Here is a 23310-nt window from a genome sequence, read left to right as displayed (position 1 = left end):
CAGAACTGCACACAGTATTCCAGCTGTGGCCTAACCAGTGTTTTATACAGCTCCATCATAACCTCCTTGCTCTTATATTCAATGCCTCGGCTAATGAAGGCAAGTATCCCATATGCCTTTTTTACCACCTTATCCACCTGTTCCGCTGCCTTCAGGGATCTGTGTACTTGCACACCCAGATCCCTCTGACCCTCCGTCTTGCCTAGGGTCTTTCCATTCATTGTGTATTCCTTTGCCTTGTTAGTCCCCCCAAAGTGCATCACCTCGCACTTTTCCGGGTTAAATTCCATTTGCCACTGTTCCGCCCATCTGACCAACCCATCTATATCGTCCTGCAGACTGAGGCTACCCTCCTCGCTATTTACCACCCTACCAATTTTTGTATCATCCGCGAACTTACTGATCATACCCTTTACACTCATATCCAAGTCATTAATGTAGACCACAAACAGCAAGGGACCCAGCACCGATCCCTGTGGTACCCCACTGGCCACAGGCTTCCAGTCACAAAAACAACCTTCGACCATCACCCTCTGCCTTCTGCCACTAAGCCAGTTTTGTATCCAATGTGCCAAGGCACCCTGGATTCCATGGGCTCTTACCTTCTTGACCAGTCTCCTGTGCGGGACTTTATCGAAGGCCTTACTGAAATCCATGTATACCACATCCACTGCGTTACCCTCATCCACACACCTAGTCACCCCCTCAAAAAAATTCAATCAAATTAGTCAGACATGATCTTCCCTTGACAAAGCCATGTTGACTATCCCTGATTAATCCTTGCCTCTCCAAGTGGAGACAAATTTTGTCCCTCAGGATTTTTTCCAATAATTTTCCTATCACTGATGTTAGGCTCACTGGCCTGTAGTTCCCCGGTTTTTCCCTACTACCCTTCTTGAATAATGGTACTACATTAGCGGTTCTCCAGTCCTCTGGCACATCCCCTGTGGCCAGAGAGGTCCTGAATATATGTGTTAGAGCCCCCGCAATCTCCTCCTTTGCCTCACACAGCAGCCTGGGATACATTTCATCCGGGCCTGGGGATTTATCCATTTTTAGGCCAGCTAAAACCGCCAATACCTCCTCCCTCTCGATGTTAATATGTTCGAGCATATCACAGTCCCCCCGCCCTATTTCTATGTCTACATCGTCCTTCTTCATAGTGAAAACAGATGCAAAAAATTCATTTAGAACCCCTCCTACATCTTCCGGCTCCACACACAGATTGCCACTTTTGTCCCTAATGGGCCCTATTTTTTCCCTAGTTATCCTTAATATACTTCTAAAACATCTTCGGATTTTCCTTTATTTTGCTCGCCAGTGTTATTTCATGGCCCCTCCTTGATCTCCTAATTTCTTTTTTAAGTATCCCCCTGCACTTTTTGTACTCCTCTAGGGCTTCCTCCGTCTTTAGCCTTTTGTATCTACCAAAAGCCCTCCTTTTTTTCCTAATCCATTCTCGTATATCCCCTGACATCCAAGGTTCCCTGTGGTTTTTGGAACCACCCTTGACCTTTACGGGAACATGTTGCCATTGTATGATCTCAATCTCCCTTCTGAAAGCCTCCCATTGCTCCGATGCGGATTTTCCTACAAGTAGCTGATCCCAGTCCATTTTGGCCAGATCCTGCCTTATCCTATTAAAATCGGCCTTCTCCCAATTTAGAACCTTTATTTCCGGCCCATCCCTGTCCTTTTCCATGACCACCTTAAATCTTACCATATTATGGTCACTATCACCAAAGTGCTCACCTACTAGCACTTTTTCCACTTGGCCGGCCACATTCCCTAGAATTAAGTCCAGTACCGCCCCCTCTCTTGTAGGACTTTCTACATGCTGGCTCAAAAAGCACTCCTGGATGCACTTTAAGAATTCTACACCCTCTGAGCCTTTCACACTCTGACTATCCCAGTTAATATTGGGGAAGTTGAAATCCCCCATTATTATTACCCTATTATTTGCACATTTCTCTGAGATTTGCCTACATATCTGTTCCTCTATCTCCCCCTGACTGTTTGGAGGCCTATAGTACACTCCCAGCAAGGTGCTTGCCCCCTTTTTGTTTTTAAGCTCCACCCATATGGCCTCATTAGAGGACCCTGCTAATATATCATCCCTCCTTACTGCAGTAATTGACTCCTTAATTAATATTGCGACACCCCCTCCTCTTATACCTCCCCCTCTGTCTCGCCTGAAGATTCTGTACCCCGGAATATTGAACTGCCAGTCTTGCCCTTCCTTCAACCATGTCTCCGTGATAGCAACAATATCACACATGTGTTTATCAACACCTTCAGTTCATCCACCTTATTTGCAAGACTCCTTGCATTAAAATAGATGCCATCCAGCCTTGCCCTTATATATTTGCCCTGTCTACCAAGCTGACTTGTTTTGTTCTCTATAATTGGCAGCACATCCCCCCCTATTTCAGCTCCCCTCTGTATCCCATCCCCCTGCCAAGTTAGTTTAAACCCCCCCCAACAGTGCTAGCAAACCTCCCCGCAAGGATATTTGTCCCGCTCTGGTTCAGGTGCAACCCGTCCGACTTGTACAAGTCCCACCTTTCCCAGAAGCAGGCCCAGTGATCCAGGAGAGTAAAACCCTCCCCCCTACACCAACTCTTTAGCCACGCATTCATCTGCTCTATCCTCCCATTCCTATACTTACTAGCACGTGGCACTGGGAGTAATCCAGAGATTACAACCTTTGAGGTCCTGCTCTTTAATCTGTTACCTAGCTCCCTAAATTCTTAATGCAGGACCTCATCCCTCTTTTTACCTATGTCGTTGGTACCAATGTGGACCACGACCACTGGCTGTTCACCCTCCCCCTCCAGAATGCCTTGCAGCCGCTCAGTGACATCCTTGACCCTGGCACCAGGGAGGCAACAAACCATCCTGGATTCACGTCTACGGCCACAGAAACGCCTATCTGTTCCCCTTACTATAGAATCACCTACCACTATTGCTCTCCCACTCTTTTTCCCCCCTTCCTGGGCAGCAGGAGCACCCCCAGTGCCAGGAAGTTGGCTGCTGCTGCCTTCCCCTGGTGAGTCATCCCCCTCAACAGTATCCAAAGCGGTATACTTGTTTGAAAGGGGGATGTCCGCAGGGGTTCCCTGCACTACCTGCCTGCCTTTGTTGCTCCGCCTGATGGTCACCCCCTGTGCTGCCCTACCCTGAGGCGTGAACAACTCGCTAAACGTGCTATCCACGAGCCTCTCAGCATCGCGCATGCTCCAAAATTCATCCACCCGCAGCTCGAGCGCCGCAATGCGGTCTGCAAGTAGCTGCAGCTGGATGCATTTCCTGCACACATGGTCGTCAGGGACACTGGCAGCGTCCCTGATTTCCCACATGGAGCAAGAGGAGCAGAACATGGGTCTGAGCTCTCCTGCCATGACTTACTCCTTTAATTAATTAAAAAATTTATTCAATACCCCAGTTACAGGTGATACAGTTATCTGTGCGGTGATACAGATATTAGAGAAATAAATCTAACATCAGAAATAGCTTTATTATTGGAGAGGGTGCAGAGGAGATGTACTGGAATGGTACCAGTAATGAGGGACTTCAGTTATGTGGCGAGACTGGAAAAGCTGGGGTTGTTCTCCTTAGAGCAGAGAAGGTTAAGAGGAGATTTGATAGAGGTGTTCAATATCACAAATGGCTTTGAAAGAGTAAATAAGGAGAAACTGTTTCCAGTGGCAGAAGGCTCAGTAACCAGAGGACACAGATTTAAGATAATTGTCAAAAAATCCAGGCAGAAATGAGGAGAATTTTTTTTACACAGCAAGTTATGATGATCTGGAATGCGCTGCCTGAAAGGGCGGTGGAAGCAGATTCAATAATAACTTTCAAAAGGGAATTGGATAAATACTAGAAGGGGAAAAATTGGCAGGGCTATGGGGAAAGAGCAGGGGAGTGGGACTAATTGGAGAGCTCGTTCAAAGAGCTAGCACAAGCACGATGGGCTGAATGGTCTGCTTCAGTGCTGAATCATTCTATGGTAATGTTGTGAGGACAGGGAGATCAGAGAAGTTCCCATAAGCTATTTAAAGTGTTCCTGATCAAGGTTAAAGGCTGTCAGCACGTACTTTGCTTCCTCCAGTTCCTCGGTTCTCTGGATTGCGTCAGTTTCATATTTGTTTCTCCATTGTGCCACCTCAGCGTTGGCCTTGGATAGATTCCGCTGCAGTTCTCCCTTTGCCTCCTGCTCCTCTTCGTACTGTTCTCTCAGAAGGTCACAATCGTGTCGGGAAGCATGCAGAGCGTGAGCCAAAGCATTCTTGCTCTTTGATGTAAACACAAACAAAATCAAACATCTTTGGACTGAACTATGAGCTGTGCCGGCAGTTTGTCCAGCACACCATGACTTACCCAGAGAGATGTGCCTTGAACAGAGGGAGTATAAACCAATCAGCTTTCCTGGTGGCTTAGGGCTAATGTCACTGCCAGATTCAACGCCAAGTCTATGTTGATCAGCTGCTTGAAGCACTACAGCTTGTGACACCAGCCATGGGTTGGGGAGAGGAACAATTGACCAGGGTTCCTGGTCCTGATCACTACCCAGTGATTCCCAGCTAACGTTTGGCTGTGTGGATTGTGAGTGAGGATAGAATGGGGCTCAGTCACTCCACGGGTTAAATAATCACTCAAAACTCATTGTCCGGGAGCCCTCATGAAGTATTGCCAGTTGGACAAGGTTGCAAAGCCTGCCAGACCTCTGGAACTTTGCCCCAGCAACAGACTGTCTTCAGGAAACGAGGGGAGAAAATTGAAATCGGTGATAACGAGGAGGCCAGTTGGTCATTCACTTAAAACTGTACTTCCAAATGCCAATTGCTCAGTCTTTGGCCTCCCATTCACCAGGATACTTCAGTATGCTCAATATGCTCAACCACTCCCTCACCTTCCCAGTAAAGTCTTTACTCTCTTCCATTCGAGTCATTCCCCCTGGTATGGTCCCCATCCGTCACTCTCTCAAGTCCAACAGGCACAGATTTAAGCATATCTGGTACAGAACTGGGTTAGCCACTCATCACCAGACCTGGCAGGACCACTTCCAGCTCAATCAGGCCGTGCTTTCCTCTGCTAAAACTACCCACTACTCCACAATCAGCCGGGAAAGCGAAAATACCGTCTGGTTGTTTTTCTCCATCACCCATTTCCTTAAAGCCTTCTCCCCTGCCCCCTCAACCTTCCCCTCCAACAACAAGCTCATGGACTTCTTTGTCACTAAGATTGAGACCATCCGTTCCACTACCTCTGCTGCTTTCCTCCCTTCCCTACCAAGCTAAACTTCCCCTAAGGTCCCCCTCGCCCTAGCCCAGAAGCCAAGTCTATCTCCCCTCATGCCCTCTCCGAGCTCGTCTGCTCCCTCAACCTCATTCCCACCAAACTGCAGAAAACCCAATTTCCGTTCCTGGTCCCCATGTTAGCTGTGGTTTCCCCTCCGTTTCAAAACCAACATCATCATCACTGCATGCTTCAAAAAGAAAACACCCTCAAAGTACTTGCAAACTACCGCCCCCATCTCCAACCTCCCTTTCCTCTCCAAAATCCTTGAACATGTTGTCGTCTCCCAATCCGTGCACACCTTTTTCACAACTCCATGTTTAAATCCCTCTACTCAGATTTCTGTCCCTACCACAGTACTGAAATGGCCCTTATCAAAGTCACAAATGACATCCTATGTGACTGTGGTAAACTATCCCTCCTCGTTCTTCTCGACCTGTCTGCAGCCTTTGGCATGGTTGACCACACCATCCTCCTTCAATGCCTCGCCTCCTTCGTCCAGCTGGGTGGGGCTGCACTCGCCTAGTTCTATTCTTATCTATCCTGTTGTAGCCAAAGAATCTCCTGCAATGGCTTCTCTTCCTACATCGTTCCCTCTGGAGTCCCCCAAGGATCTATCCTTGGCCCCCTCCTATTTCTCATCTACATGCTGCCCCTTGGCGACATCATCCGAAAACACAGCGTCAGTTTCCACATGTACGCTGACGACACCCAGCTCGACCTCACTACCACTTCTCTCGACCCCTCCACGGTGTCTAAGTTCTGGATGAGTAGAAATTTCACCCAATAAATATTGGGAAGACCGAAGCCATTGTTTTTGGGCCCCGCCACAAACTCCGTTCCCCAGCCACTGACTCCATCCCTCTCCCTAACATCTGTCTGAGGCTGAACCACACTGTTCGCAACCTCAGTGTCATATTTTACCCTGAGCTGAGCTTCTGACCTCGATTCCTCTCCATCACTAAGATCGCCTATTTCCACCTCCATAACATCGCCCATCTCTACCCCTACCTCAGCTCATCTGCTGCTGAAACCCTCATCCTTGCCTTTGTCACCTCCAGACTCGACTATTCCGACACTCTCCTGGCCGGCCTCCCGTCTTCCCCCCTCCATAAACTTCAGCTCATCCAAAGCTCTGCTGCCCCCGTGTCCTAACTCACACCCAGTCCCGTTCACCCATCACCCCCTGTGCTCACTGCCCCGTGTCCTAACTCACACCCAGTCCCGTTCACCCATCACCCCCTGTGCTCTCTGCCCCGTGTCCTAACTCACACCCAGTCCCGTTCACCCATCACCCCCTGTGCTCACTGCCCCGTGTCCTAACTCGCACCCAGTCCCGTTCACCCATCACCCCCTGTGCTCACTGCCCCGTGTCCTAACTCACACCCAGTCCCGTTCACCCATCACCCCCTGTGCTCACTGCCCCGTGTCCTAACTCACACCCAGCCCCGTTCACCCATCACCCCCTGTGCTCTCTGCCCCGTGTCCTAACTCACACACAGTCCCGTTCACCCATCACCCCCTGTGCTCACTGCCCCGTGTCCTAACTCACACCCAGTCCCGTTCACCCATCACCCCCTGTGCTCACTGCCCCGTGTCCTAACTCACACCCAGCCCCGTTCACCCATCACCCCCTGTGCTCACTGCCCCGTGTCCTAACTCACACCCAGCCCCGTTCACCCATCACCCCCTGTGCTCACTGCCCCGTGTCCTAACTCACACCCAGCCCCGTTCACCCATCACCCCCTGTGCTCACTGCCCCGTGTCCTAACCCACACCCAGTCCCGTTCACCCATCACCCCCTGTGCTCACTGCCCCGTGTCCTAACCCACACCCAGTCCCGTTCACCCATCACTCCCTGTGCTTACTGCCCCGTGTCCTAACTCACACCCAGTCCCGTTCACCCATCACCCCCTGTGCTCACTGCCCCGTGTCCTAACTCACACCCAGTCCCGTTCACCCATCACCCCCTGTGCTCACTGCCCCGTGTCCTAACTCACACCCAGCCCCGTTCACCCATCACCCCCTGTGCTCACTGCCCCGTGTCCTAACTCACACCCAGCCCCGTTCACCCATCACCCCCTGTGCTCACTGCCCTGTGTCCTAACTCACACCCAGTCCCGTTCACCCATCACCCCCTGTGCTCACTGCCCCGTGTCCTAACCCACACCCAGTCCCGTTCACCCATCACCCCCTGTGCTCACTGCCCCGTGTCCTAACTCACATCCAGTCCCGTTCACCCATCACCCCCTGTGCTTACTGCCCCGTGTCCTAACCCACACCCAGTCCCGTTCACCCATCACCCCCTGTGCTCACTGCCCCGTGTCCTAACTCACACCCAGTCCCGTTCACCCATCACCCCCTGTGCTCACTGCCCCGTGTCCTAACCCACACCCAGTCCCGTTCACCCATCACCCCCTGTGCTCACTGCCCCGTGTCCTAACTCACACCCAGTCCCGTTCACCCATCACCCCCTGTGCTCACTGCCCCTTGTCCTAACTCACACCCAGTCCTGTTCACCCATCACCTCCTGTGCTCACTGCCCCGTGTCCTAACGCACACCCAGTCCCGTTCACCCATCGCCCCCAGTGCTCGCTGCCCCGTGTCCTAACTCACACCCAGTCCCGTTCACCCATCACCCCCTGTGCTCACTGCCCCTGTGTCCTAACTCTCAGTCCCGTTCACCCATCACCCCCTGTGCTCACTGCCCCGTGTCCTAACTCACACCCAGTCCCGTTCACCCATCACCCCCTGTGCTCACTGCCCCGTGTCCTAACTCACACCCAGTCCCGTTCACCCATCACCCCCTGTGCTCACTGCCCCATGTCCTAACTCGCACCCAGTCCCGTTCACCCATTTCCCCCTGTGCTCACTGCCCCGTGTCCTAACTCACACCCAGTCCCGTTCACCCATCACCCCCTGTGCTCACTGCCCCATGTCCTAACTCACACCCAGTCCCGTTCACCCATCACCCCCTGTGCTCACTGCCCCGTGTCCTAACTCGCACCCAGTCCCGTTCATCCATCTCCACTGTGCTCGTTGACTTACATTGACTCCCGGTTGAGCAATGCCTCGATTTAAAAATTCTCATCCCTGTTTTGAAATCCCTCCATGGCCTCGCCCCTCCCTATCTCCTGAAGGTAATCTCCTTCAGCCCCACAACAACCCCCCCCCCCCCCCGCCGAGATATCTGCGCTCCTCTAATTCTGCCCTCTTGAGCATCCCTGATTTTCATCGTTCCACCATTGGTGGTCGTGCCTTTGGTTGCCTGGGCCCCAAGCTCTGGAATTCCCTGCCTAAACCTCTCCGCCTCTCTACCTCTTTCTCCTCCTTTAAGACGCGCCTTAAAACCTCCCCCTTTGACCAAGCTTTTGGTCACCTGTCCTAATATCTCCTTATGTGGCTTGGTGTCAATTTCTGTCTGATTACGCTCCTGTGAAGCGCCTTGAGAGGGACGTTTCTTTACGGCACGTTTTGTTGAAGTGAAGAGGCGAAGAAGTAACTTACTTTGATCTCCTCCTCCATCTGTCTCTTCAACTCTTCAATACTTTGTGTGAAGGACACCTTTCCACGGCTCAGCTGGTTAATCAGAGATTCCTTTTCTTCCATTTGTCTGCTGAACTCCCCTGATGGTGATTAAAGGACAATCTTATAAACTCTTAAACTCACAATAAATCAGGTGGCCAGATTTCCTCCCTTATGCTTTCTGCCCCTCCCTGAAGGCACCTCCTCTTGCTGGGGTGTTGGCCAAGCCTTCAGTACCTGCCTAGTAGACACTGTGCATGTTTGAGCCCCGCCCCCGGGGGTGGATTTTTGCCGCCATTTACCTGACATTACGGGAGAGGCCCTGTGGAAATTCCCCCCCCAAGCGTTGGCACTTGCTGTGTCAGGAGTCCTTGGGGGCGACTGTAACCAGGGGGGTGGGCGCTCACTCCCCACGGCCTCGCTCACTCCCCACGGCCTCGCTCACTTCCCAAGGCCCCACTCGCCCCCCACAGTCGGCAATTTTAACTGTTCCCCTGAGCCGGGAGAGGAACCAAGGCCCTAATTTAAATATGCAGATGGGATGTGTTGCCATCATTGGGGCCCAACTGCGATTTTAACCAGAGGCCTGAGTGAGGACGTAGATTCTTACCAGGACTGAGAAGGAAGAGGAGTCGGGGCTAGAATTGGCGTTGTTGCAGGGACCGTTCCTTCGATCCTTGGCTATGTTCTTCTGCCCAACGTTGCCCCCTGCCCTCCGGTCCCAGCCCCCCGCTGTCCTGCCCCCTTGACCCCTGACCGAGTTAAAATCGGGACAATTGTCTTTAAATCTCTCTCATGGCTTCACCCCATTCTATCTCCACAACCTCTTTCAGCCGTCTATCTGCCCCTGAACACTTTGTTCCTCTGACTCCAATCTCCACCCCACCCCACCCTAACTGAGGGCACATAACTCGACAGAGCTCCCCACCCCTCTTTGCCTCGACCCCTCCCCCCACCACCTGTTCCAGTATCCTACCGTTCTGACTCTGCAGTTTTGCTTTGTTCGAAGCTAGATCGGCAACTTGACGCTGAAGTTCTCCAACTTTGTTATTCGCTTCATGCAGTTGATCTTCAAAAGTTCTGCACATTTTCTCTGCATTGGCCTAAAACACCCAGAACACTGACTTCATTCATTTATTCTTTACACTTCTATCAAACCACTCAACAAGAACCAAGAAGACCTTTTCAGCAAAGATTCGGTATCTCCCTCAATGGCTCAATGTGTTTTCCGAGATGAGGGAAGCCCTGGGTTCAATCCCTGGTCTGGGCTTAGACATCACCACAACCCCTGACTCATTTCTCCAAATCAGGGTTCATTGTCCATGAACGGCAGATTCCCAGCAAGATTTCGGCCACCAAGAGTGATCCTACCAGTGTCACAGAGGAACATCATCCAGAGGTGGGCTGGGATGGCAGCGACTGCAGTGACAGAGTCTGGTTCACACAGCACAGGCTAACAGAGGGAAACTGGCAATTCAATGATCTGGATCCCAGCAGGGGCGTGGGGGGTAGGCGGTGGAAATAGCAAGGATATTTTAGTTTGTAGGTATTCCAAAAATCATTTGCAACTTGATAAGAGTTGGGGGTGATTTTGGAGGGCTGTTTTTGTAATTATTGGTTAGGCCACAGTTAGAATATTGTGTCCAGTTCTGGAACGATATCAAGACCATGGAGAGGGTGCAGAAAATTCACTGAGATGATCCCTCAGATCAGAGGCTTCAGTTATGAGGAGAGACCAGAGAAACTGGGGCTCTTTTCAGTTGAACAGAGATGGTTAAGAGGAGATCTGATGGAGGTCAAAATTATGATGAGTTTCAATCAGGGAAATCTATTTCCATGGTTGGTGAGTCAGTAACTCAAGGGCAGAAATTTAAGATTAGCGCTAAAAGAATGAACAGAGTGTTAGGAGAGACTTTTAATGCCGAGGGTTGTTGGGTCAAGGATTGTTCTATTGTACAGTAGAGGAAGCAGAATCCAGAATAGACTTTGAAAGGGCAGTGGATAAATATTTGAAAAAGAAAACAGAAGGAGCCAGGGAAGGATAGGGGGATCGAACTAAAGCTCTTTCAGAGAGCCAGCACAAGCATGATGGGCAGAAGGGAACAGTGTCCCAGCTAGGCAGAGATTGATGAAAATGAATGTTTGGTGTCATAATATATTGGTTTTAGTATGTAAGAAATTATAAGCGTTCTCTTAACATCAGTAAGTGTTGATGTTTCAATTTGAGTACATATAGGAATTTCTAGATGGTTCTCTAACGTTTCAATTAAGCAGAACCAATTAGAATGTAGAGTTATCTTTAACGAGACAGTAAATGTGGTTGTTATTCCGTTACCATTCAATGCTGGATCATTAGCCGCGTTAATAACGATACCTGAACTGAACCTGGCCCATTACAACCCAAGGTTCTCCAAGTTTCTCACCTTAGCTTTAGTTACATGTTCAAAGCTGGAACTTAAATCATCCGTCTCCATTTTGAGCTCGCTCTTCTCTTTCTCCAACTTCTGTTTAACCCTTTGTAGGTTGTCAATCTGCTCACTCATCTCCGCCACCGTGTCAGAATGCTTCTTTCGCAGGGCGGATCCAGTCGCCTCATGGTGCAAAGTCGCCTCCTCCAGATCCCGCCGCAGTTTCAGAAGCGCGATTTCTCGTTTCTTGTTCATCTCCACCTGTGCCGTTGTCGCTCCTCCCGCTTCCTCCAGCCTCTCACTCAACTCTTCCAGCTCCCGGGACACATCGGCCCTCTGCTTCTCCACCTTGGCCCTGGCAGCTCGTTCTGCCTCCAACTCCTCCTCTAGCTCTTCAATTCGAGCCTAGTTAGAGGGGCAAAAAATAATCAGAATTGGGACTTGACTAATTAAATATTCAGAATTATCCCGTAAAATGGGCTGATTTTAGAGATGGGGAGGAACATCTTGTCCATTAAAATGGAAGTCTTCTATTTTGGGAACCAGTGTCATTCTCAACATCAAGTGATCGAACATAGCTCCTTTACTCTGCTCACATGTGCCTGGCCCAATTTCAAACTCTACTGCCCCAGACTGATATTCCTAGCTGTTTGTGGAACGTCTGACTGATTTTGTCAATTTAATCCCATGGGCCAATGCTCACAAGGAGCTGGGCTGAAAGTGTTCAAAATTTATTTCATAGGAGCCTTGCAGTAAGGAGACAGGACCATCACCCGACCATGTGTAAGGAATGGTGACGGTTAATGTGCCAGATCGCAGAGATGAAAGGACAATCAGTTGTGCCAATCTGCTGCTATTTAGAGGACACATGGTGAGTTGCCACTGGCACCAGTGGACCTGTTACCATTCCATGCCACAGCAAACCAGTGTGTCACTGGACTGTGAATGAATGAATTCATTTCCTATGGTTCAGGATTTTCAGGAGCAGCTCCCATTTACCTGCAGTTCCTTAATCTTCTTTTGGAGTTGAATGACAAGGGCCCCTTCATCCTCGATCTTTGAGTTTAGCTGATTTATTTCAAAATCCTTCCTGTGAAGAACAAAGCGAATGTGCATTCAGGTCACAGTCTGATACGTGGGGTAAGATTACCCGAAATTTCCTTGCTTATGTTTACTAATACTCGATTGACAGGAATGTCACATGACATGCATTTACAAACCTAATTGGAAGGTGTGGTCACGCCATGATTGGTGAATTAGCCTCGATCCCTAGTCTGTGCCAAGTTTGCTGCAGTTTCCTGGGCCCCGCCTCCCCTGTGCTAACTTGGCTAAGTGGCCATTGTTTATGTGTGAGTCTAGTCAGTGAGCGTTATTAATATGTTTAACAATGAGCTCAGAGAAACATAGAACAATAGGAGCAGGAGTCGGCCATTCGGCCCTTCCAGCCTGCTCCGCCATTCAATATGATCATGGCTGATCCTCTATCTCAATACCATATTCCCGCTCTCTCCCCATACCCCTTGATGCCTTTTGTGTTGTGACAGCCACACGTGTGCAGTGTCCATCAGCCCCCGCATAACGATCATTATACAAGAGCCATGAAGTGAATTGTTTCTTACCCGCTGACTCAGATCAGGAATCTTGACACAAATTGCAGATGGAACTTGGACCTTCCGGTATAACTCACAGAATCATAGAATGACATCACAGAAGGAGGCCATTCGGCCCATAGTGTAGGTGCCAGCTCTTTGAAAGAGCTCTCCAATTAGCCCCACTCCCCCTGCTCTTTCCCCAGAGCCCTGCAAACAATTCCCTTTTGAAAGTTATTATTGAATCTGCTTCCACCACCCTTTCAGGCAGCGTATTTCAGATCACAACAACTCACTGCGTGAACAAAATTCTCCTCATCTCCCCCTCTGGTTCTTTTGCCAATGATCTTAAATCTGTCCTCTGGTTACTGACCCTCCTACCACTGGAAACAGTCTCTCTTTATTTACTCTATCAAAACCCTTCATGATTTTGAACACCTCTATCAAACCTCCCCTTATCCTTCTCTGCTCTAAGGAGAACAAACCCAGCTTCTCCAGTCGCTCCACATAACTGAAGTCCCTCATCCCTGGAACCATTCTAATAAATCTCCTCTGCACTGAATGGAGACTTGCTTTGATTGCTTGCCTGTGTTGTACAAACTCGCAGATTTCAGTCTAAACATTGTATAAACTTGTGACGGGAATCGTGCTCCTGATGTGTTGTGGATCTAGCGAGCAAGTGGTGTAGGAACACTGTATTAAAATGCGATTGTCACCAATTGGGGGAAGGAAGAGCCCAGTCGGGGACATGACATGCCTCAAATCAACCGGAAGAGGAAACGCCTGTGGGAAGTGAGGGTACCCTTTTACCGGGAATAGTGCAGACACAGTGTGTAAAAATGTCACACTCACTTCTTCAGCCTCTCCTCCAGCTGCTGTTTATCATTCTCCAGATCCATCACACTCTCGTGAGTTAGTTTCAAATCTCCCTCCAGTTTCCGTTTGGCTCGCTCCAGATCCATTCGGAGTTTTTTCTCTTGTTCCAAAGACCCTTCGAGCTGCCGTGGAAATGAAAGGAAGTTATCGGCAAACACACGACAATCAGCAGAAAGGCATTGGCTTCAAACACGTAGCTGGTAGAAATTCACCACCTCTGATTGTATCGCAAGGATGATCAGAACAGAATATTTTCTTAATTCATGGAAATATTTTATGATAGCGGAATCGATGTCACCAGAATGGAGCGTAAAGTTAATTTCCAATTCAAATCAAATTTATATCTAATTTTATTCTGACGTGAATTTTCAGCTCTGCTCAAATCCCAGGAAACATGACCAGGTGCGAGCGGGACATCACTGCCTTAACCTGCTGATGGTGAGTCATGCGTTAATTGTACCAGAGGAGAGAGCTGTGGGAACTTTGCGAGAGAGTAGGGCCGATTATAACCCGGCGAGAGCGGGCGGGGAAAAGCGGTTGGGGCCCTTTCTGATGAGAGCCGCCATTTTGAGCACATGGTTTCCCGGTGCGGGGGTCGATCCTGCCACAGGGAAATGGAGCCGCAGCAATATCTCAAAGTCAGGATCCGATGACAGCATTTGGACCGGACATGAGTTTAACCCCAGGCACGCTCAGTGTCGCACCTGCGATGGACTCGCAACCAGTAAAGGTTCAGGTAAATTAGAATTATTCGTCTGTTTAAGGTCTCCTCTGCTCCAGGCTGCCGATCACCTCAAAGAAATGAGGGAAGAAGCTTTTGATTGGTGGAATTTGTGCTCCGTACATCAACAAAAGGGGGGCGGACACGAGAAGATTTGCCCCAATACCTGAGAAACCCTGACGCTGCCTAAAGGGGTCAAGACCCTGGAACTGGATCTCACCCCAAAACCCACCCCCACCCGTCCCAATAGCACCCTGAATCCCCCTGAAATATCGCGGGTTTTTCCAGGTCTATTTTTACAGTAATTGTCCAGTAAACGCAGTCAGATCGAGATGGGCTGTTTGACCGACTCCTTCAACCTGGGTGAAATGTAGAAACTCTACGACATGGTCTACCTCAACTTCTAGAAAGTTTTGCACAAAACTCTTATCAGTTTAACTCAAGGTGTTGGAGATTCAGCATAAGAATGAATAAGAAGTTGATTGAAAAGTAGGGCGTAGCAGAGGGTTTATGTTAGACTGAGCGCCCAGGATCGATGTCCGGACCCTCACTGCTTCATAGAAACATAGAAGATAGGAGCAGGAGTAGGCCATTCGGCCCCTCAAGCCTGCTCCACCATTTAATGAGATCATGGCTGATCATCCAAATTCAGTACCCTGTCCCTGCCTTCTCCCCATATCCCTTGATCCCTTTAGCCTCAAGAAATATATCCAACTCCGTCTTGAATATATTTTGCAATTGTCAGATTTTGTTTGATTACACTCCTGTGAAGCACCTTGGGAAAGTAACAAAAGAATCCATCCCACAGCGAACACTCAGACTCGCTCTACATCAATAAATGACCTGGGGTTTTGAAACTAGCTTGGGATTTGAGCCAACATTCAGCTAGAATCTTAAAACTGGTCATTTTAAACTTTAATTTTCACTCACATCATCGACTTGCTGCTCAAGTTTGGCCTTGGCTTTGGTCAGAGTGTTAACCTTGTCCTCCTCGGCCTGCAGGTCCTCCAGGGTCTGCTGATGAGCCTCCTGCAGAGCCTTCTTCTCCTTACTGAGCTTAATGATGGTTTCATCCAGAGACGCCATTTCTTCCGTAAGATTCTTAACCTAGAAATTGCATCAAGAGACATGGAATTACAAACCAACTAATAGCTCATTGCTGGGCGAGAGGGTCATTCTCATCCTTCAGCCTCACGCCTGCTTGGAAACAGAGGCAACATGTGAGTTTTAGCGTTCGCACCAACTATAGATTTCCCTAAATGAGTTCAGAGTTACCCTGATGGCGAAATGGGTGAAGGGCCTGAGGCACCAGGATCCAGTACTGGTGGGTACAGGTCTGTCACTGTAACACTGGGGTACAGTACTGGTGGGTACAGGTCTGTCACTGTAACACTGGGGTACAGTACTGGTGGGTACAGGTCTGTCACTGTATAACACTGGGGTACAGTACTGGTGGGTACAGGTCTGTCACTGTAACACTGGGGTACAGTACTGGTGGGTACAGGTCTGTCACTGTATAACACTGGGGTACAGTACTGGTGGGTACAGGTCTGTCACTGTATAACACTGGGGTACAGTACTGGTGGGTACAGGTCTGTCACTGTATAACACTGGGGTACAGTACTGGTGGGTACAGGTCTGTCACTAACACTGGGGTACAGTACTGGTGGGTACAGGTCTGTCACTGTATAACACTGCGGTACAGTACTGGTGGGTACAGGTCTGTCACTGTAACACTGGGGTACAGTACTGGTGGGTACAGGTCTGTCACTGTATAACACTGGGGTACAGTACTGGTGGGTACAGGTCTGTCACTGTATAACACTGGGGTACAGTACCGGTGGGTACAGGTCTGTCACTAACACTGGGGTACAGTACCGGTGGGTACAGGTCTGTCACTGTGTAACACTGGGGTATAGTACTGGTGGGTACAGGTCTGTCACTGTATAACACTGGGGTACAGTACTGGTGGGTACAGGTCTGTCACTAACACTGGGGTACAGTATTGGTGGGTACAGGTCTGTCACTGTATAACACGGGTACAGTACTGGGGGGCACAGGTCAGTCACTGTATAACACTGGGGTACAGTACTGGTGGGTACAGGTCTGTCTCTCTATAACACTGGGGTACAGTACTGGTGGGTACAGGTCTGTCTCTCTATAACACTGGGGTACAGTACTGGTGGGTACAGGTCAGTCTCTGTATAACACTGGGGTACAGTACTGGGGGGCACAGATCTGTCCCTGTATAACACTGAGGAAGGGGGAGGGCGGGGGGGTGGAGGGAGATGGGGAGGGAACGGGGTGGGTCGAGGGGTGGATGCGGGAGGGGAGGAGCGAGGGGAGTGGGGTGGGGATGAGAGTGGAGGAGGTGCTGGGAGGCAGGGCACTTGCCCCCAAAAGGGAAGGAAGATCCCGAGGATACCACCACTGCCGTGATGTATCCACCCACAGTCGATACCAGGAATGTAGAAACTGAAATAGGGGGGAGAGAGAGTCAGCAACTTGTAATCTTTGCTAAATGCAAATCTCGCCTTATTTTCTGTTGCATGTTTCTCCTTTTCCACTTTGGCCAGTGTGATTTCTAGGTCATCGATGTCTTTCTTCAGTTCCGCGCACTCGTCCTCTAATTTCCGTTTCTTGGCAGTCATCTCAGCATTCATCTCCTCCTCATCATCCAGTCGCTCCGTTAGTTCCTTAACCTTTGCCTCTAACTGAATCTTCGATTTGATTAGCAGGTCGCATCGTTCAGCTGCATCAGCGAGCGTGTCCTGTTCCTAGAGACACAAATCGCACACTTGTTAATGTCAGCTCTCAATGATCCTGACGTGTGTGAACACAACTGAATGTTAAAGTGGAGCGCTCAGCCTTTTCATAGAAAACATAGAACATAGAAAAATAGGAGCAGGAGTAGGCCATTCAGCCCTTCGAGTCTGTTCCACCTTTCAATATGATCATGGCTGATCCGCTATCTGAATACCATATTCCCACTCTCTCTCCATACCCCTTGATGCCTTTTGTGTCTAGAAATCAATCTATCTCCTTAAATATATTTAGTGACTTGGCCTCCACAGCCTTCTGTGGTAGAGAATTCCACAGGTTCACCACCCTATCGGAAGGATAGACAGAAAGGAAAGGGAGGTGGAGTGGCTTTGTTGGTAAAGGATGGAATCAGTGCAGTGGTGAGAAGTGATATTGGCTCAGAAGATCAAGATGTAGAATCGGTTTGGATGGAGATAAAAAATAATAAGGGGAAAAAGTCTCTGGTGGGCGTAGTCTACAGGCCCCCAAACAGTAGCAATGCTGTTGGACAGAGTATAAATCAACAAATAATGGAGGCCTGTAGAAAAGGTACGGTAATAATCATGGGTGATTTTAATCTCCATATTGATTGGACAAGTCAAATTGGCCATGGTAGCCTTGAGGAGGAGTTCGTAGAGTGCATCCAGGATGGTTTCCTCGAACAGTATGTACTGGAACCAACCAGGGAGCAGGCTACCTTGGATCTGGTACTGTGTAATGAGACAGAATTAATAAATGATCTCATAGTAAAGGCTCCTCTAGGAAAGAGTGATCATAGAAACATAGAAGATAGGAGCAGGAGGAGGCCATTTGGCCCCTTGAGCCTGTTCTGCCATTTAATGAGATCATGTCTGATCATCCAAATTCAGTACCCTGTCCCTGCTTTCTCCCCATACCCCTTGATCCCTTTAGCCTTAAGAAATATATCTAACTCCTTCTTGAATATATTTCATGAATTGGCCTCAACTGCCTTCCGTGGTAGAGAATTCCACAGGTTCACCACTCTGGGTGAAGAAATTCCTCCTCATCTCAGTCCTAAATGGCTTACCCCTTATCCTTAGACTGTGACCCCTGGTTCTGGACTCCCCGACTATCGGGAACATCCTTCCTGCATCTAGTCTGTCTAGTCCTGTTAGAATTTTATAAGTTTCAATGAGATCCCCTCTCATTCTTCTAAACTCTAGCGAAAGCCTAATCGACCCAATCTCTCCTCATACGTCATTCCTGCCATCCCAGGTATCAGTCTGGTGAAGTTTTGCTGAACTCCTTCCATGGCAAGAACATCCTTCCTCAGATAAAGCGACCAAAACTGCACACAATACTCAAGGTGTGGTCTCACCAAGGCCCTGTACAACTGCAGCAAGACATCCTTGCTCCTGTTCTCGAATCCTCTCGCTATGAAGGCCACCATACCATTTGCCTTCTTAACCGCCTGCTGCACCTGCATGCTTACCTTCAGCGACTGGTGCACAAGGACTCCCAGGTCTCGTTGCACTTCCCCTTTTCCCAATCTATTGCCGTTCAGATAATAATCTGTCTTCCTGTTTTTGCCACCAAAGTGGATAACCTCGCATTTATCCACATTATACTGCATCTACCATGCATCTGCCCAATCACCCAACCTGTCTAATCACCCAACCTGTCCAAATCATACTGGAGTTTCTCTGCATCCTCCTCACAGCACACACGCCCACCCAGCTTTGTGTCGTCTGCAAACTTGGAGATATTACATCTAATTCCCTCGTCTAGATCATTAATATATATTGTGAATAGCTGAGGTCCTAGCACCGATCCCTGCGGTACCCCACTAGTCACTGCCTGCCACTCGGAAAAAGACCTGTTTATTCCAACTCTTTGCTTCCTGTCTGCCAACCAGTTCTCTATCCAAGTCAGTACCTTGCCCCCAATCCCATGTGCCTTAACTTTACACGCTAATCTCTTATGCGGGACCTTATCGAAAGCCTTCTGAAAGTCCAAATACACCACATCCACTGGTTCTCCCTTATCTATTCCACCAGTTACATCCTCAAAAAATTCCAGTAGATTAGTCAAGCATGATTTACCTTTTGTAAATCCATGTTGACTTTGTCCGATCCTGTCACTGTTTTCCAAGTGCTCTGCTATTACATCTTTTATAATGGACTCCCAACATTTTCCCCACTACCGATGTCAGGCTTACCGGTCTATAATTCCCCGTTTTCTCTCTACCACCTTTTTTGAATAGTGGGGTTACATTAGCTACCCTCCAATCCATGGAAAATGTTCCAGAGTCTATAGAATTTTGGAAGATGACCAGCAATGCATCTACTATTTCTGGGGCAACTTCCTTAAGTACCCTACGATGTAGATTATCAGGCCCTGGGGATTTATCGGCCTTCAATCCCGTCAATTTCCTTAACACCATTTCCCTACAAATACTGATTTCATTCAATTCCTCCCTCTCATTAGACCCTATGTTCCCTGACATCTCTGGAAGGTTATTTGTGTCCTCCTTTATGAAGACAGAACCAAAGTATGTATTTAATTGGTCTGCTATTTCTTTGTTCCCCATTATAAATTCCCCTGATTCTGACTGCAAGGGACCTACGCTTGACTTCACCAATCTTTTTCTCTTCACATATCTATAGAAGCTTTTACAGTCAGTTTTTATGTTCCTTGCAAGCTTACTCTCATACTCTATTTTCCCCCTCTTAATTAATCCCTTTGTCCTCCTTTGCTGAATCCTAAACTGCTCCCAATCCTCAGGTTTGCTGCTTTTTCTGGCCAATTTATATGTCCTCTCCTTGGATCTTATGCTATCCCTAATTTCCCTTGTTAGCCACGGTTGAGTCACCTTTTTTGTTTTATTTTTATGCCAAACAGGGATGAACAAATTCTGTAGTTTATCCATGCGATCTTTAAATGTTTGCCATTGCCTATCCACCGTCAATCCTTTAAGTAACGTTCCCCAATCCATCCTATCCAACTCGCATCCTCATACCATCGCAGTTTCCTTTATTTAAATTCAGGACCTTAGTCTCTGAGTCAACTACTTCACTCTCCATCTTAATGAAGAATACGACATATTTTGATCGCTCCTCCCCAAGGGGCCTCGCACAACAAGATTGCTAATTAATCCTTTCTCATTACATAATACCCAGTCTAAGATGGCCTGATCTCTAGTTGGTTCCTCGACATATTGGTCCAGGAAACCATCCCGTATACACTCTAGGAATTCCTCCTCCATAGTATTGTTACTAATTTGGTTAGCCCAATCTATATGTAGATTAAAGTCACCCATGATAACTGCTGTGTCCTTATTGCATGCGTCTCTAATTTCCCGTTTAATGCCATCCCCAACCTCAGCAATACTGTTTGGGGGTCTGTATACAACTCCCACTAACGTTTTCTGCCCCTTGGTATTTCTCAGCTCTACCCATACAGATTTCATATCATCAGAGCTAATATCCTTCCTTACTGTTGTGTTAATCTCTTTAACCAGCAATGCTACCCCACCTCCTTTTCCTTTTTACCTGTCCTTCCTGAATATTGAATACCCCTGGATGTTGAATTCCCAGCCTTGGTCACCCTGGAGCCATGTCTCCGTAATCCCAATTATATCATATCCGTTTACATGTATTTGCGCAGCTAATTCATCCACCTTATTACGAATGCTCCTCGCATTAAGACACAAAGCCTTCAGGCTTGTTTTTTGTAACACTCAGTCCTTTTAGAATTATTATTTACTGTAGCCCTGTTTGATTTACACCCTTGATTTCTCTGCCTTCCACTTTTGTTTTTCTCCTTCCTGTCTTTTGTTTCTATTCTTGCTTCCCTTTCCTCTGTCTCCCTGCACAGGTTCCCAACACCCTGCCATTTTAGTTTAAACCCTCCCCAACAGCACTAGCAAACACTCCCCCTAGGACATCGGTCCCGGTGCCACCCAGGTACAAACCATCCAGTTTGTACTGGTCCCACCTCCCCCAGAACCGGTTCCAGTGTCCCAGGAATTTGAATCCCTCCCCCTTGCATGATCATAGCATGGTTGAATTTCAAATTCAGTTGGAGGGTGAGAAAGTTGTATCTCAAACCAGTGTCCTGATCTTAAAGAAAAGGCAATTACAATGGCATGAGGGCAGAACTGGCTAAAGTGGACTGGAAAAATAAATTAAAGGGTAAGACAGTTGAAATGCAGTGGCAGACATTTAAGGAGATATTTCATAACTCTCAACAAAAATATATTCCAGTGAGAAAGAGAGATTTTAAGAGAAGGGAGCACCATCCGTGGCTAACTAAGGAAGTAAAGGATGGCATCAAATTGAAAACGAAGGCATACAATGTTGCCAAGATTGGTCGGAGACCAGAGGATTGGGAAAAAATTTTAAACCAGCAAAGGATGATTAAAAAAATAATAGAGAGAGAAGATGAACAATGGCAAGAAACATTAAAACAGATAGTAAGAGCTTGTACAGGTATATAAAAAGGAAGAGGGTAGCTAAAGTAAATGTTGGTCCCTTAGAGGATGAGACTGGGGAATTAATAATGGGGAACGGGGAAATGGCAGAGACTCTGAACAAATATTTTGTATCTGTCTTCACGGTAGAAGACAGTAACAACATCCCAATAATGGATAATCAAGGGGCCACAGGGAGGGGGGAACTAAAGACAATCACTATCAGTAAGGAAATAGTACTTGGTAAAATAATGGGACTAAAAGATGACAAGTCCCCTGGACCAGATGGCCTGCATCCCAGGGTCTTAAAGAAATGGCTGCAGAGACAGTGGATGCATTGGTTGCAATATACCAAAATTCCCTGGACTCTGGAGAGCTCCCAGCGGATTGGAAAACCGCAAATGTAACACCCCTATTTAAGAAAGGAGGGAGACAGAAAGCAGGAAACTATAGACCAGTTAGCCTAACATCTGTCGTTGGGAAAATACTGGAGTCCTTCATTAAGGAAGCAGTAGCAGGGCATTTGGAAAATCATAATGCAGTCAAGCAGAGTCAGCATGGTTTTATGTAAGGGAAATCATGTTTAACAAATTTGCTGGAGTTCTTTGAGGATGTAATGAGCAGGGTGGACAAAGGTGAACCAGTGGATGTAGTGTATTTGGATTTCCAGAAGGCATTCGATAAGGTGCCACATAAAAGGCTGCTGCATAAGATAAGAGCTCACGGAATTGGGGTAATATATTAGCATGGATAGAGAATTGGCTAACTAACAGAAAGCAGAGAGTCGGGATAAATGGGTCATTTTCCAGTTGGCAAACGGTAACTCGTGGGGTGCCACAGGGATCGGTGCTGGGGACCAAGTGTAATGTAGCCAAATTTGCGGATGATACAAAGATGGGTGGGAAAAAAAGTTGTGCAGAGGACTCAAAGAATCTGCAAAGGGATATAGACATGCTAATTGAGTGGGCAAACATTTGGCAGATGGAGTATAATGTGGGAAAGTGCGAGGTTATACACTTTGGCAGGAAAAATAAAAAAGCAAATTATTATTTAAATGGAGAGAGATTACAAAATGCTACAGTTCAGAGGGACCTGGGGGTCCTTGTGCATGAAACACAAAGTTAGCATGCAGGTACAGCAAGAAATCAAAAAGGTAAATGGAATGTTGGCCTTTATTTCAAGGGGGTTGGAGTATAAAAGCAGGGAAGTCCTGCTAAAACTCTACAGGGTATTGGTGAGACCACACCTTGAGTACTGCGTACAGTTTTGGTCTCCTTATTTAAGGAAGGATATACTTGCATTGGAGGCAGTTCAGAGACAATTCACTAGGTTTATTTCAGAGATGAGGGGGTTGAATTGTGAGGAAAGGTTGAGCAGGCTGGACCTATACTCATTGGAATTTAGAAGAATGAGAGGTAATCTTATTGAAACATAAGATACTGAGGGGGCTCGACAAGGTAGATGCAGAGAGGATGTTTCCCCTCGTGGGGAAATCTAGAACTCGGGGGCACAGTTTCAGAATAAAGGGTCGCCCTTTTAGAACTGAGATGAGGAGGAATTTCTTCTCTCAGAGGGTCGTAAATCTGTGGAATTCTCTGCCCCAGAGAGCTGTGGAGGCTGGGTCATTAAATACATTTAAGGTGGGGATAGATTTTTGCA

The 23310-nt window shown here is 47.9% G+C and overlaps 1 protein-coding gene across 2 annotated transcripts in view; it reads right to left on the bottom strand.

Moving 5' to 3' along the window:
- LOC147108966 (myosin-7-like) overlaps positions 1-23310 on the bottom strand; it is a 145063-nt gene that overhangs the window by 38891 nt on the left and 82862 nt on the right. For both annotated transcript variants that reach the window (XM_086005960.1, XM_086005961.1), the window contains 8 exons: positions 16952-17194; positions 15348-15524; positions 13673-13818; positions 12231-12321; positions 11247-11636; positions 9800-9926; positions 8806-8924; positions 4098-4294 (listed from right to left, as the gene is read on the bottom strand). In XM_086005960.1, the coding sequence (XP_085862086.1) occupies positions 4098-4294; positions 8806-8924; positions 9800-9926; positions 11247-11636; positions 12231-12321; positions 13673-13818; positions 15348-15524; positions 16952-17194 (1490 nt within the window). The remainder of the gene's footprint in view (positions 1-4097; positions 4295-8805; positions 8925-9799; positions 9927-11246; positions 11637-12230; positions 12322-13672; positions 13819-15347; positions 15525-16951; positions 17195-23310) is intronic.

Source organism: Somniosus microcephalus, chromosome 13, assembly GCF_052327205.1.
Source record: "Somniosus microcephalus isolate GS21.2 chromosome 13, FLI_Smic_1.0, whole genome shotgun sequence".
Lineage (NCBI taxonomy): Eukaryota > Metazoa > Chordata > Chondrichthyes > Squaliformes > Somniosidae > Somniosus > Somniosus microcephalus.
This window is presented reverse-complemented; position numbering and strand designations above follow the sequence as displayed.